This window comes from Dromaius novaehollandiae, chromosome Z (assembly GCF_036370855.1).
Source record: "Dromaius novaehollandiae isolate bDroNov1 chromosome Z, bDroNov1.hap1, whole genome shotgun sequence".
NCBI classification, from domain to species: Eukaryota; Metazoa; Chordata; class Aves; order Casuariiformes; family Dromaiidae; genus Dromaius; species Dromaius novaehollandiae.
Genome location: NC_088132.1, coordinates 29,158,890 through 29,175,010, shown reverse-complemented (window position 1 = coordinate 29,175,010; position 16,121 = coordinate 29,158,890). Strand labels below are relative to the sequence as shown.

Here is a 16,121-nt window from a genome sequence, read left to right as displayed (position 1 = left end):
TTCTTAGTGGCTTTTCAAAATAAAATAACAGTTCCATTTTTAGATTTCTGTGGTCTGGAGAGATAATTAAGTTTTTCTAATTTTCCATTAAACTTGGTAAAGGCCAAAATGAGCATCCTTTATTGAGGTTATATATAATGGGCCTTCCTCCTAATTGTTTGGTAATTTTTTAATGATGAGGTCTTTATCTCATTTATGGAATAAAGCCTGGTCATCTGAAGTTTCTTCCTCTGCTGTGCACTTTGTCTTGCAGATTTCTGGGAGTCTCCCAAAGGTTGCTCTGGAATCAGGAGATGTTTGTGCATCATTATGTGCATCATCATGTCTATGTTCAACAAAATAACTTGGATTCATGGTCATCTAACCTTTTAATTTTGTGCTACCATGTTTGAAATCAGGCTTTTTACAGGCAAACCTTTTGCTTCGAGTAATCTTCAGTATCTAATGCTAACGATAATAAGCTCTGCCAACGTTCCTTTCTAACATAATTACAAATTCTCAGATGTTCAGGTATTTAGCACAAGGCATTATGTTCAGAAGATAAGATCACTATTTTTGTTCAAAACAAAACAAAACCCCCATCATTGTAATGCTGTATCTCTAGAACTTGAGGGCAGGTGATACATTTCCTTTTCACCAATATATTAGAACTGTTGTGTTTGAATAGAAGTTTCCTGTTTGCAATTTTTACTGGTGGAGGGAAGAAGCATACAAGTTTTGAAGAGTGCTTTTATCAGCTTTACTTTTGTGTTGTTCGGTGGGGATCGTTTTTGCTTTTTTTTAAACCATACTTTTTAAGAGAAATTACAACACTCCACCATTTTCAACCTCCAATGGAAATGTGCATGAATGCTAAGGGTCTTGCTAACGCAGTTTCCACCAGTGGTTGGAATTGCAGTTGTATCAATATCTGTAATTGCAGTTTAGGAGGAAGGAGAGTGACAAGAGCTGCAAATTCAGGAAGTTACTAAGACTGGAGTCATTGCTTTCCTGGCTTTCTCCTGCAACCAGAGAGTTTCAGATGGTTCTACAGGAGAGAAACAGGCTTCTTGTCTGGAAAATCCTTGCTGAAAAACATCCTCCAACTATTACGCAGGACTTGATGCCAACATCACGTCATGCAGTCTTTTCTGTGCTGTGAGATGGTCTGTTCCTTACTTGCCAAGAGTTAAGTAGTAAAGACAGAGGTGCTGACTTAGCTGCATGATTTCAGAATAAATCTCCCTTAGTTCTGGATATATGGTTCATGGGCAGTGTCATGCAATCCCACAGTCATTTCTGTTTTACATGAACACAGTCACATAAAATACAAATTATATATGTATATTCATCTACATGAATGTATTGCTGTTGGAAATCATTCTTAGCTCTGTCCAGGTGACATTTACTTCCTCAGATAGGCTTTCCTTTGGGTGCTTAAAACATGCTGGTAATTATACTTTTTTAAGAAGTGGCGCTTTACAGTTTTCTAGCTATGTACACAATGAGGACTCAGCCCTTTTTGGTGAGATTTTAATTATATGCTTTTGGTGGCCACAACAGCAATAAGAATAAAGATGAGTACGGCAGACAGGAATCCTACTTTTGAAGCGGTGACAACATAGAGATAGAAAGCGGAAGGGCATTTGATCTTTCCTCAGCCCCACAAGGAACTGGCTTGGGGAGAAGGAAAGGGGTTGCCCCCAAAGTAGCGGTGGAGCATCTGCTCTGCAGGAGGAAGCAGTGCAAAAGAGCACTGCTGCAAATTGCTATTTTCTAGGCCAGACAGGGGATAAGGAGCCACCATAAAGGTGCTTTCCAAAAGCTCCATCAAAATAGATGAGAGAAATTGCTTGGTGAGAAATTTCTCTTTCTGTGAGAGAAATTGCTTGGTGTGAAACACGCATTTGCAGGACCGTCTCCCTTTCCCTATTCTCTCCCACATATTTGCACACACGCCAGTCATTTCATGGCGCAGAGAGCAAGGACATCGGGTAACAAAGACACTGCCAGCACGGCACATCTCCAACGTTAAAGGTAAGTGTTTTGGGAGGTGAGAAACTACCACCTTCCCCCTGTGGTTTCAGTGGGCTCAGTAAGAGTGCCTTTCGCAGTACGACAGCGCAACGCTACGCACGTGGTGCTGCCAGCTGCAGCAGGTTATCGGCAGTCAGCATATAGGCGTCATGCCTTTTTTAGCAGCCTGCATATCCCCACTGGACAGACTGAAGTGACCGGCCTTCTGAAACGGCCCATCGTTCTGGTGGATACGAAGGTGTTCAGTAGTTGTCTACAGCTGAGAACTGGAGCGTATATACAGAGACAGACATTTTTCCCAAACTTAGGATTTTTCTTTTCTCATTTATTCACAGGCAGGTCAGGTTTGATACTAGGCTTGAAATTAAATCATTTTCGTCTTATTGGTTTCCCCGCTGACTGAGGGCTTGTAAGCACATGACAGGATTTGTCCGTATGTCACTATGTGTTTTTCCATAAGTATTTTCCAGGTAATAGCAGGGAATTGACATCAGTGACCAAATCGAAGCTCTTTAGAAAAATAATAGCCACGGTGTCATTTTGTTCTTTGAAAAGCCGGTGCTAAACGCTGGTCTTTTGTTTCATTGCACTCTGTTCTGATGTCTTGGATATTTTTATGCTTGTGTGTGTGATTCAGCTGTTATGCTAGCAACTGCTAACTGAGATGGATGCTGTGGAAGTTTGTATTGTACATTAGGAGGCAGTTGGAAATGTTTAAAAATAACCTCTCGTTCTGTTCCCTACCGGGATATTTTTGTTGGCCGTGTTAGAAGCTTGTCATTTGATTCATTGAGAGGGACTTGTTAGTCTATTAAAACTCAGTGGAAACGCACTAAAAGGTCAAAGCCAGTATGGGTTGAGCCTTTACAAGACTGAGAATAATAGTCAAAATGGTGAAATGTCTTGTAAAAATCCAAACCAAGAGAAGTATTCATTTGCGTATGGTTAACCACTGTAACAAGGAAGTGAGCGTTCGATTACTGCGGCATGGATCCAAGATCACAGCCAGAAGGGCTGGTAAAGTTAAACTTCTTTTGCTCAGCTACTTTCATGATTTTCTGCAGAAAAAGCTAATTTCTAACTTTTTGTCATAGTTTGTTATACTAATACTGGTCACTGGGAAAGAAACAAACTGTACTGGGAATGACAGTATTACATCAAGTACAGCAGAGGATAAAGGGGAATTGCTAAGGGGAGAAGGTTTGCAAATGGAGTATGAATGAGGCAAAACTTAAGTGAGATTTATTGTAACATCTTAAATTGTGGATTTATTTGTTAATTGCTAACAAATTAATTACAGGGATTTTGCTCTTGTAGTTTTCTTGGACTGATGGGGAGAAACACCTGTAAAACTGATAATTTCTGACAAAACTAAATAGTTCTTAAATTAGCAGATAGGTTGCTAGCAGATTTTGAATGTCAAGTGAATAAACCAGCAGATACTGCTTAGCTCGTAGCTCACTTTTACTACAACTGACTGAGTTGGGCTAACAGATTGTAACTTTTTTAATATCTATTTTACTAGATACTGAATAATAAAATATAATGAATAATAGTACTGAAAAAATAGGAGCCAGATTCTCATCTCTTTTGCACTGTATCTAACAGGAGGGCATCCTAAGAAACAAAAAATATTCAGTATTGTTCAGGATAGCAACTGAAACAAAGTTTTATTTATTTTTATAAATCTTTTTGTTTGCCAAAGATGGATTAGTCCATCTATCAATCTGTCTCTACTCAATGCAATAAGACATTTTACAAGTTGTTTTTTCCATTGCTTTCTATGATACTGTTTGCTTTTTATATTTTGCATATATAGTTGGACAGATGTTTCCATGCATCTTGAATCTTTGTTTTAGAAATAAATGTTTATAGGAAATTAACTGAGGATGTTCTGACAAAGACCAGAGTATTTTCACACCTGCCAGCATTTGAAAATCAAAAGCAGCAAGTGCAGCAGGTATGGGAGAACCTGCTTTTTGCTGTGAGTTGCCTTTGAGTGGCAGCAGCTCCTGGCTGCCTTTATGTAATGAATTCACCGCTCAGGAGAAACTGTGGTATCTGTGAGAATGAACCTAACTCCCTTGTTGCAAACTTCAGTGGCAAAATTGAAAAAGCATGAGTGTACATATACATGTATTCTTAGAGATGAAATGCTGGCTCCAAGCACATACAAGCCATTGTAATGGTTTAATATGGGACTGCTTGAGCAACGGATGAACACTGGGGCTATACTGGCTCTTAAAAACTTTATGGTAAAACAGTGCTATTTATATATAATCCTTTTTGGTGTACGCATTCAAAAAATCTATATATCAGCATATAAAAGCTAAGGACTGTAGTTGGTTTGTGCTGCAGACTCTCGGGGGACAGGCAAGGTGCATGCAACTCTTTGGGAGAACCCCATTCTGCATGTGACTGTTTCAGAGCAACGCTGACTTGCACAAGTGCTGACGCAAGCCGAGCGGGGATGCTGAAAGCGTCCCGCTTGTCCTTCCTCAGGTGCTAAGCTTTCACGTCAGCACCCAGTCCTTCACAGCCTTGCTGGTTTTGACCTTTGTTGGACACGGCATCGCTCCAGTCCTGTGATCAGCTCCTCCCCGTTCTCTGATCTGCTGGCACGCACACGCTTTGCCATTGCATTCCTATTGCCGTGCTGTACCGTTCCATCGCTCTGATGCTCTTTTTACCCTTTTGCTGCTTAATCCTAGTTCAGGAAGGGGGTCAGCAATGCTGGCGTGGGTTGCTTCCAGCATAGAGGGAGGATAAGGCCTTCTGTACTGCATGCGCTGTTTCGCTTTTATCTCTGCACTTTGGGTGTGCTTTGCGGGGGGTGAAAAGCAGAGCGGCAGCCTCGGGTAGCTGCACTGTCTTGATGTTAGTTGAAAACTGTGACAAATGACACAGTTGGAGTCCAGTTGTAATGCTGCAGTCTCAGTGCTTGCAACTGGTGTGAGCTGGCAACTATGACGTTGCTTTACTCCGTTTTAAAACCCCCAGTAACTCTAAAACAAACTGGAATTGCAAGCTGGAAAGACACACCTTGCAAAGACAGAATAGGTTAATTTTATGAGTGTAAACTGGGCAAGGCTGGGATCTATGACTGCCTGGGTTCAAGAGCTGCATGTCTGGCCATGATGCAGACCCTGTTTTGATGTAGATCCTGTGTAGGGGAATATTTGAGTTTAATGGAGCTCTAGATTCTGTTTCCCTTTCCTACATGTCTTTTGGGACCTCTGCATTTTGTTCACGTGAGACAGTTACCCTCTCCTTCCCTCTAAAAGAAGGAAATCTTCACACTCATTCCCTTCGCTCCAATGCAAGCCCGTTACAGGTGGGCAATTGTGTTTGCATGCCTGGTGGGTAAAGCTGTGCGCAGTATATCTGGCAATGTGTGAACTGAATTTTTTAGCAACAGTGCATACGTTTTTCTGAGATAGGCACTTTATTTCCAGCAAACGTAGCTACTTCAGAATAGCGGAGCTGGGGCTGCCCTTCACTCTGCTAATCCTCAGCTGCTGTTTTTGGCCTCTTCAGAAACACGAGCAGCTGCCAGCATTTATGGCAGACCTCCTGCATGTTCGTGTTCACAGCATACGGCCGCTGTAAAGCTTGTGTTTTATTCAGCTGTTCGCATGCTTATCTGCAGTAGCAAGTTAGAGGTTTGGAGCCATCCCAGCATTTGGTGGAGTATAGTGAAGGGCGGTACGGAGTTTTGGCTAGCATAGTGAGACCACTCGTGCTCCATAAAACTCATACGGTTGCCAGAGAAGGGTAGCAAACCTTTGGAATAGATGTATAATATAGGAAATAAAAATTAGCTTTTTCACTTGATATACCAGTAACATGTATTAAAAGATTCTGATCTATGGAATGCAACTGCCTGTAAAAATAGAAAATGAAGAAAGGAAGGAAGAAATGCTCTCACACATAATTTAATACTCAAGGCAGATTCCTTTAAATCCAAATACAATATAAAATTTAACTGTTATTAAAGAAACAGTAGGCTTTTCAAAATCTAGCCCCCAAATTTAAATAAAATTTAACTTTATAAGGGTGACAGCAGAGTAATTTTCGTGTATGAATAAGAGCAAAGGATTTGCAGCGGTGTCACAGAACTGATTAAAGGGTGCTGGCTTCAGGCTTGCTTTAGATTCTGTGTTCTCTCTTTCTCCTGGAACTCGGTCTTTGAGGATTTCTTTTTTAAACCTTGGATTCATTACTTGAGATAACTGACTCTCTTGAAGCATATCCAAAAAGTAACAAAGGAGCCAGTTTTTCAGATTATATAAGCTTTTATTATTGGAATATTTAGTGTGGTTAAGTCTCATGATTTTGAGTTTTTACATTTTAATGTGATATTCTTATGCCTGCATAAGAAGTCTCAGCATTGTAAATGATATGTGCAATAACAACATGACATTCATGTCTTTTGACACTGTCAAAATCTGACATACACAATGTAGGTATCTGTATACTGCAGTGTGACTGGGCTTATGTTGACCACAGTTAATGAGTAAATGTTTCCTGAATCTTTGACTCCACAAATGTTATAGTGTGACATTGGATATGAAGGAATTAAAAGAACTGCTTTATATATTTAATTTTTTAAATTTCAAATCAGCTTGCAACAATACCAGTTAATGCCTACTCTAAATTATCAAATTTTTTATATTAAAACAATTTTCATTTACACTTGTGTCAAGCTGGTGTAAAATACAGTTGCTTTGATTTAATATGCTCTAACAGCACATGTTGTAAGATAGTTAAAATCCTGTCCCTTTCTTGAACACTGTTTTGCTTTATGTTAAGGAAACATCAATTGCCATATGAGCAAATGAGTATGGGTAGTGTGGATTGGCAGTAGTAATTGGGTTAGTTTCATATGTGCCTTCCTCTGATTGTAGCTCTCCTAAATAAGAAGTTCAAAATGAAAAATGGACCACAAAGTTGATAGTAACTTAGGACTGTGGCATATTCTAATTTTAATACAACCTCTTTAGAAAGCACTGATCTGAAAAGGCTACTCTGCTGCCTTCTATCTGCAGGTTAATCACAAAGTCAAAAAAGTTTGCCAGCTCTTTGAGAAAAGAACAATGTTAATGTTAATATGAACTTTCTTGTTTATGGTCACAATGTGTGTTATGCACACTGGAATTTACTCTGGGGAAGGAGAGAAGGCCTCAGAATCATAATTCGAGGTGACCTTTCTTTGGAGTAGTTGCAGCTGTCCTCTGCATGATAAGAAACATGAAGAACAGACATATTACTGACCTTGCATCTAAGCAGGTATAGGGAGGCTTATGGCCAGGATTCGCTAATTTGGGGGGTTTAAAATTAGGTCCTTTAATCCATACTGAGGTGCCTAAGTAAGCAGTTCAACGTACCTTTTACTCCTATTAAATTTAAGAGGAAGTGCTGTACCTCTGAAAAGCAAACTGTTATACTTGTATATCAAATACATGTGTAGATGACTCATTTTGGGCTAGAAAGTTTGAAAATTTTGGCATTTCTATTCAAGATCCCAGGACTGCACTCTCATATAGCTTCAGAGTATGGTTTGATGATCCAGTGTTACCAGCTGTTACAGGAGGAGGATCACCCCAAATATATTCTCGCCTGAAAAAGTTCCACTGTAAAACATGTTTTGTGTTTAAATGTGATGACTGTCTAAAATGACTGTGATGGGAGAGGACGGAGTAGTTGAGGCAAGGAATTGTTTGCTAGCCAGTCAAATTAGGCTAATAAGGAGATAGTTGCATTTTCTTTAATAAGAACAAGGTTTCAATACAGTTAAGCAGACCTACTGGCTAGCTGTTGCTGAAAAGAGCAATCCTGTTCTCTGTCCATTACTGGCAACGTGCTGCTGCTGGTGCTCATGAGAACATCTAACAAGCCAATTCAGAAAGAAAAAACAGCAGAGAACTAACCCAGGAAGAAAACCAAACACTTATTTTGCCTGTACAAGCTGTACAAACTTATCTTCTACAAAGCAAGAAAAAATGAAAAATTTCAGGAGGAGGGGTCTGTCTGGGCCATTCTGAAGACTTCAAAGGGGAAATCAACTGCAGCAGCTAATGTGTGCTACTGACGGGGGAATGCTTCCTGAGGATGGTGTTCTGTACTGAGGAGGCTTTGTCTAAAAAAAAAATATATATATATATACACACACACATACGCGCACACACACACATGTATAAAAAACCTAAGGCGTAAAACTCTGCACAACAAAGGGGATTCTGAAAGCTCTCTTGTCAGGTAAGGAGCTGGCTTCTTCAAGGAGAAATTTAATGCAAATAGGTCAAGTTTAGTTTTTCTGTCACTGCTTACACCTTTTAGAAGTATCTGTAATAAATTGAGTATTTCGTATGTTGCACTTTCTGGCATTTCACCTCAACCGGTATTAAATTCAGCATAATTTCAAAGTTAGTGGATATTATCAAGGCATCACTCACCCAATTTGTGGCAAGTCTATAAACTGGCATACTTAACAAGTACCTTACTTACTATGTTCTCCAGCCTATCCAAAGGGTAACAGAGCTGCAGAGGTTATATGGAGGATCTCTGGTATACGACATGGTACTGCGGTAGATATTTCCACGAGGAAGTGTCTTAAACTATGAGATTCCTAGTGCTGTGGCCCATTCCCACAAAGTATTGATCGTTACCTTTTATCAGCAGGATTTCTACAGTTAGTATTTCAGTAGGTGGCACAGAGCATGAATAAAACCATAAAGCTGCACATGTTATGTACTGTGGCTCTAGCAGAAATGCAATCATGTGTCTGTGTCTGGCCCAGGACAAGTCTGCTGTTGGGTGACACCCGGTAGTGCACAGATGTGGTATCAGTTACTGTGAAGCTCTGATTTTTTGGATATGTATGTTCTGTCCTGAGCATGATAGTCATGCTAAACGTAAAAGCAAAAAAAAAAAAAAAAAAAAAAAAAAAGAGAGAGAGAGAGAGAGAAGAAGAAGAAGAAACATAGTTATGGCCTACTGCTAGCTTAATGATCATTAACCAGGGGCATAAGACTGTTCTTTTGCTGTCTAGTCAAATGGAGGGAAGGAGGGAAGGTAGACCTCAGAAACAAAGCTAGTAATTTCAGTACAGGGAATGTTATCTGCAAGGCTTAAGACTAATACTGGTAAAAAAATCACAGTGTCATTTTCAAGAAAAAAATGAAAAGGTGTCTGATCTCAGAGAGAGATTCTGTGGAACATTTTGGTCAATTATAGTGGAGTTAATATTTAAAATTGTAGCTTAGTATTGTGATGCAAGCTATGCTGCATATTTTGCTATATTGTAGCTATTTTATGACCAGGATTATTACTTTTCACTTTTGTCCTGTATCCTGTATTTACAGTGCAGTGGTGTGTCTTTTCACTATAGTGAAAGCTGTGGCTCAGTTCACACTTTTCTGATTTCTGTTTTTTCTGTAATAATACATTTTTACACCCTATTGCTTTAAAGCCTCTGAACCTTAATCTTTGTTATTGCACTGAAACTGAAATGAATCTTTGATGACTACAGTTCTCTATCTTTTATAGAGATCTGTTACTAGAATCAAAGATTGGGCTAATTTGAATTATAAATACTATTTTGACATGAATTTTCTGGGTTACTTGTTGGACAAGTCAGGTAAACTTGTGTAGGTTTTACCTGCTATTCTGTATGTTAACACCGCATCTGGATTAGTCATTTGTGAAGAATGGAGAGATGCTTAACATCACAGAACAAGAAGAACTGAGTGTTATTTTATTATGTATTACTACAGCACATGATGCTATGTATGGCCTGTTCCTTTTGCACATAGGTGGCATCTGATGATGCTAATGAGTGTCAGACATGGGAATACATTTAAAACTCTTTTCCCATCACTTTGTCTCAAAGTCCCAGCTGTCTGCCTCGCTCTCCTCATTCCCTCCACTCCTCCTGACAACTAATAGCAGCAAATGGATTCCAGTCACTGCTGTCTTCACGTAGCAGTGTTCAGTTGAGATTTACTACTGAGTAACTAGAACTAGACTGGAAAAAGGGTAGTGAGTTTTGAGAGGCGAGAGTTTGAGCTGAAAGGGGGAACATAAGAAAGGAACATATGGGAAGACTGAGAAGATAAGAAAGATTTGTCTGTAAGGGAAAAAGAAACTTGAAGGAGAGGGAGACAAAAGACTACTAATATGAAGAGTGGAAAGATGACTGGAAGAAAAAAATGAGACGTGAGGAGAGAGAGCTTTTTACAGAGGTGAAAGACTTACTCAATTTCCATCATATTTACTTTTCATAATGTGGATTTGCCTTCTCTTCTTTTGTCCTCTCTACCCTTAACATGACTTTATCATGATAAGCTGCTGTCTCCTTTTTAATGTCATGCTGTATTGAAATTTGCTAGCTTACCACTTTCACCTCATTCATGCAGATTTTTTTTAATTATTATTATTATGAGCTGCACCCTAATAGCACCAATTCACATATGCAGAAGATATTCACTTGTATCAGAAGTCTAATTGCCAGTAGAAAATGAACTATTCTGTTTTGTATGAGACCACTACCAGTGGCAGCTGCATCAGACCAGAAGTTAATCATCAGGTCTGGAGTGCTGGTGTACTGCAGTGCTGTAAAAAATGCTGCTCTCCGGAGGTGATGCAACTTTCAAAAGGCTTTTCCAGTTTTTGCTAGTGGTGTATTGTCAGGTTTCCATGTTCAAAATGATTGCAGAATCTTCTTTCTGACCTATATTAAATACTGTTGGAAGGCTGGGTTCTGTCACCAGGAAAACAGGAATTTAGCATCACTTTTTTCTTCTTCTCTTTTTTAGGTATCCAGTTGCCAAAGGAAGATGAGATCTCGGTCCCTGTGATTTCCAGCTCCCCAGTTAAGGAGACTGGGCAGAACGTTGATCTTGCCATTGAACAGGAAGAGAAGATGAGAGAGGAACCTTTAACCATCTCAGAACTAGTCTACAATCCAAGTGCCAGCCTGCTGCCCACCCCAGTTGATGATGAGATTGACATGCTCTTTGATACCTCTCCAAGAGCAGAGAATGAGAAAGATGATACAGATTCATTTGAGGAACTGGAAGCAGATGAAAATGCATTTTTGATTGCAGAGGAGGAAGAACTGAAAGAAGCTCGGAGAGCACTTAGGTGGAGCTATGACTTCCTAATGGGCAACATAGAGGTGAATGCTTTTGTGAAGAGTTTCTCCAGACTCCTCCTTGTAGGCCTTGGACTGTTGTTGTTTGTGTTCCCACTTCTCCTTGTTCTCTTGGAGTCGGACCTTGAAATCTCTTTTCTCCATGAAATCCGTCAGACACCAGAGTTCCAGCAGTTTCATATTGAATATTACTGCCCGCTTAGGCAGTGGGTGGCTTGCAAAATAAACTTCATTCGTGACATGCTGGGCAGCTTTTAAAATTTAAAGAAATGCGCTATAACTAAGGGCTATATTCAAATTTCAGTTAGTGCCAGCTTTTCGTAATACCCCTGGGGCCACCAATAGGTAGCTGTCTTCATATTCAGTTGGTTACAGGCATTCTTAAGTTTCCTTTACATAGTTAAATAGCTGCTTTAGTTACAGGCTTATCCAGTCGCCTTTCAGTAACCAAAAAGGAACTTTTATTTTCATTGCATTTCAGACTTCCTGCTCATCTATTACATCATACAAGATGGGATAACAGGTTCACTATTCATAACTTATAATCCATGACACTAAATCTAATGAAACCGAAAGAAAAATGTTTTTGAATATACTCCTTAGTGCAGCAGTCTCTTCTAACCAATGCCTATACAAGCAATGTTTATGCTGGGTTTTTGTTTTTTGGTTTGTTTTTCTGTTTGGATTTTTACAGTTTTATGTGTTTAAAATATTTTGGTAACTTTTTAGCAAAAGACAACTTCTGATGTTATTTAAATGTACAGATTGGTAAGACTAATGCACAAGGGCACGTAGGGTATTTTTAATGTTTCAGCAGCAATTTGTTTTTAAACTGCTTCTGGCTGGAGAGTGAATGGGTTTAATATAGCCCTACACAGGGGGGCTGTGGTTTGGGAAATATATAGAAAGTTCACTCAAGTTCAGTAGGGGCTGCCTAGGGGAGATGAAACGACACCAAGTAATCAAAAGAATTTCTGAATAGCACGGCTGTAAAGCTTGGGGAACTGAACAGAAATGAAAGTAATGATCCTTCCTCTTCTGTGTCAGTTTGTCGTACACTTTAATCAGTGCTGCAGAAAGTCTCTACAAGATAGTCCAAGTATGTTTTGGAACAGAGTGAGTCTTTGGTCTAAATGTAGATTACTGTACATAATATGGAAAGAAGATAATAGTAAGTAGGAAAAAACCCCAAACCCTAGCTAAATCAGTAGATGAGTGACCTACTTTTAAAAATGGTAGAGAAGAAAAACATATTCCTTTTTTAAAAACAAAGCATTAGATTGTACAGTTGACATGAAAGAATTCTACTGAGTCACAGTTTAAGGATTAAACGCTAAGAGATAAATCTTCATCCTTGATGCCCTTTAGTACTAATCTCGTAACACTTAACATTTTCTGTGCATACAGATGGGTTTTCCTTTTACACGTAGCAGCATACTTACCCTCTTTCCCAAATATTATGCGCCTAGTTACAGGGTCTAGTGCTGTTTCATGTTACATGGATTTGTGTATCTACAGTTATTCCAGTATTGCTTAGACGATATACTTATATAAAATCTTGTCCATGGCTGAGAACATTTGAAGGTTCCCAGATGTACCATAGAGGTTGTATCTAAAAAGAGAAGAATTTTATTCTTTCCTTTCCCTGACCTTAGCACAGACAAAGCTCCTATTTAAGCTAGGGATATTTCTGCCTCAGAGATTTGTGCACTGGAGGCATATTTCAGGCTGTGTTGTTAGACCTGGATTTAACCTATTATAACCACATCTGTAATTCCTACTGCATAAATTCTTGTAGTTTTGATAACGGCAATTTCCTTACAGGATTCCTCCTTTCCTTTTCTCTCCACAGTTTTTAAAGGACAAAACCATTGACAACTTTTAGGAGTTCCTTTTCTCAATTCAAAACTTATGGATTGCTCTTCATTTTCCAACCAACAAAGGCTAAATTGAACAATTGTCTTTTTTTCCTCATCATTATTTCTCCCTGCCAATCTGTTCCCCGGAAAAAATATTGATCAGTTACTTGATGTGTCTTTCATCTTGTGCTACTTGCAGCTAAATGATCCTTTCCCATTAGGTGATAATCACTCAGCCTAATAGAAATGGAGAGTGAACTAAAGTAGACATTTGGCCTTATCAAGAAATTATTCACTTCTAGCGTTTCTAAACAAAGGTGTGAGAAATGGTGTTTTGAGTGGTGAAGGCTGTGAGAGCTGGCATCCTGCTGGACTACAGAGACAAGATTCCATATAGGCTCCTATTTAAGTCTGATAATTATACAGAAAAATGTTAGGTCCTGTGTTCTAAAATGTAGTCTTGTCTCTGTAAGTCACAGCACTCCAGAAGTAGTAGCATTGCTTTAACTCTATCAGAGAATAGCTGAGTTGCATGAGAAAGTAACCTCAGAGAATGTGCAGTGCCGTAAGATTTTGTGTGTGGTTACATGCAAGAGCATGTGTGCACATGCGCTTGCCTTTACTAACCATGTGCATACACTCAGGCCTGGCCTTTTAAAGCTATTCCCATCCTTCATGATACATTCTGGTCTACCAAAGTAATTTAATTGAAAGTCATGACAGTCCTGTAACTTAAAGCGCCAGGACCACATAACACACACAGAAGCATATGGTCGGGCATATTCGGACAGAGTAGCAGTCTTTGTATTTTATCGGCAAGAATGATAGAGTTGGATTATGGAGAATCTGTAGGTACAGTATTGTGTATTTCTGTCTGTGCTTGGATTATATTGTAAAATGTTATGTACTTGAAATCTATTTTGTGGTTTGTCTAATATTTATAAACACAACTCTGGGAAGAATTAAAAATGGTTTTATTTCATTGAAGACTGGGGGAAAAATATACCTGTAACTCGAGCCTTATCTTTGTACAGTGAATTTCACATTTCTATGTCAACATCCTGATTGTTTTGTATGTTGATATGATGGCAGGAATCCCTAATAAAAATACACTGGAGAAAAGCATTCTGCAATTATGACATTTCCTGTGATGAAAGGTACTTTGTGAACTTGCTTTTCCTAGAACACATTTTGTTGAGAATCAGCTGGCACGTGAAATAGTACTGATTTCTTACGACTCTTACAAATTCTTTTCTTACATATGTTTTTTCCTCCATTATCTGTAGAGACACTAACAAAGTGCCAGTCTTTCAGATGTTCTTAGCATGGTTTCTGATGCATTAACCAATAGCTTAATCGTTGGCCCAGTTACCATAGGAGAATTAGTCACAGTCTTGAATTTGCCCCCAAATAAAATTACTGTGCACAGACTACAGATTGACATGTCTGGCTTTAAAGTCAGACCCTGGACACAGATATAGGGCCTCAACTTTTTGGTGGCAGATCTGACTGGCGTGTTGCACTAATGAAACTGTGCAGCTTCTGAATGGAGCTTGCTTAGGTTAAGTTGGTTGGAAGCCCAGTGCAAAACACATCTGTCTGGTAAGAAATGTCATCTGCAAAAAGGCACTTCCCAAGAGGCTTAAGCAACAGGAACATCATTTTGGAGCAGATAATTTAGAGCAACTGAGGCCAATTCTCGAGCATATAGAACATAAAGATGCAAATATGTCTGTGCTCTATATAAAGTGCCAAAATCTAAATGGGCTCTCTAGTGATTTGAAATGTAAAGAGACTTTTTAGTACAAACACAGATCTATTCAGTTAAAATGCTGCAGGTTATAATGCCACCTTCAAGTGAGGTTGCATTCCTGCTTTAACATATGAAGAATACAGCTTATGCTCAGCTTATTTTTTTTGCATTCAAAGTCCTGAGCATGTATTGTGAAAATAATGTTTACTTTGGGTAGAAATTTCACGTTTGTCATAAAATCTTCCCAAATGATGACACACAAAATAGTTTTTACAGACTTCCCCTAAAAATACAGCTCACTGAAATGTCATGTCTCGGCTACATTTGAAGATCAAGCCACAGTTAACCTGAGCTAATGGTTATTGTACTTAATTCTTAGAATCTGACAACCACCACGTTGGCCAAATTACAGATCACTAGCAAGAATGCAAGCAGCATTATCTGGAAGGTCCAGCTGTGTTTCTGAACTTCTCTTGTTTAAATCCCAGAACTGATTTCTCATCTGTTTGTACCAGCTTGCTCTGGATTCTCTTATAGCAGTGTTTTATGCCAAGAAATACCTCTACTATTAATGCTATATTACAAGACCTTGATCCCATGGTCTTACTTCTTTCATTCTGCTCCTCTACAAAGGTGATTCCTTCATCAGACTCAACTTCAGAAATTTGTAGGAGCCACTCTGATGTTTTGAAGCTGACTTGTCCTGTGGTTGCTTTAAGGCAGATACTGCTTTTTATCTCAGCAAGATAAACTCAGTGCCATCATTTCATCTTACACTGTTAGAAAGGCTCACAAACTGTCCTTTACATGTCTGGTAGCTCCCTCCAAACAAATCATGGACACTCTCTGTCCCTGTGAAGTGATGCTTAATGATGTAGAAGGACCTGAATTTAATACTGTGGCATCACTTTTATCGCTGAGGTTTTCCTTTTATAATCAATCATAACTCCGTGCTACTACATTACAATAAAGAAGAATAAGGAATTCATTTTTTATCTTGTGATCATGTGGAGGAAGGGTAGAAAAAATGGCTGTAATAATATATGTGTTAAAATAAAAATTAAACATGAGCAGGACATTTATTCCATTTTGATCTCTCTCATGTTAGCTTTTACTTTCTTTTGAATGCAGTAATGCAGGTAACATGCTTGCTGAGTTAGTTACCAAAATAACAGGTACTGTCGTTCAGAGGAGCAAAGGAGCCTCTAGAATCTTCAGCACTGTCCTGATCAACAAGTATCACCTAGCTATTGCTCAGTCACAGAAAATGAAGGGAACATAATTGGTTTAAATGGACTAAAAATTGAGATGAAATAGGTTGCATTTCTTTGATTGAAGA

General features: G+C 38.9%; 1 protein-coding gene across 2 annotated transcripts in view; it reads left to right on the top strand.

The window, feature by feature from the left end:
- Positions 1–14,154, top strand: part of LOC135325145 (FERM domain-containing protein 3-like) — a 146,586-nt gene extending 132,432 nt beyond the window's left edge. For both annotated transcript variants that reach the window (XM_064502804.1, XM_064502805.1), the window contains one exon: positions 10,833–14,154. In XM_064502804.1, the coding sequence (XP_064358874.1) occupies positions 10,833–11,428 (596 nt within the window). In that variant the 3' untranslated portion in view covers positions 11,429–14,154. The remainder of the gene's footprint in view (positions 1–10,832) is intronic.
- The last annotated feature ends 1,967 nt before the right edge of the window (positions 14,155–16,121 follow it).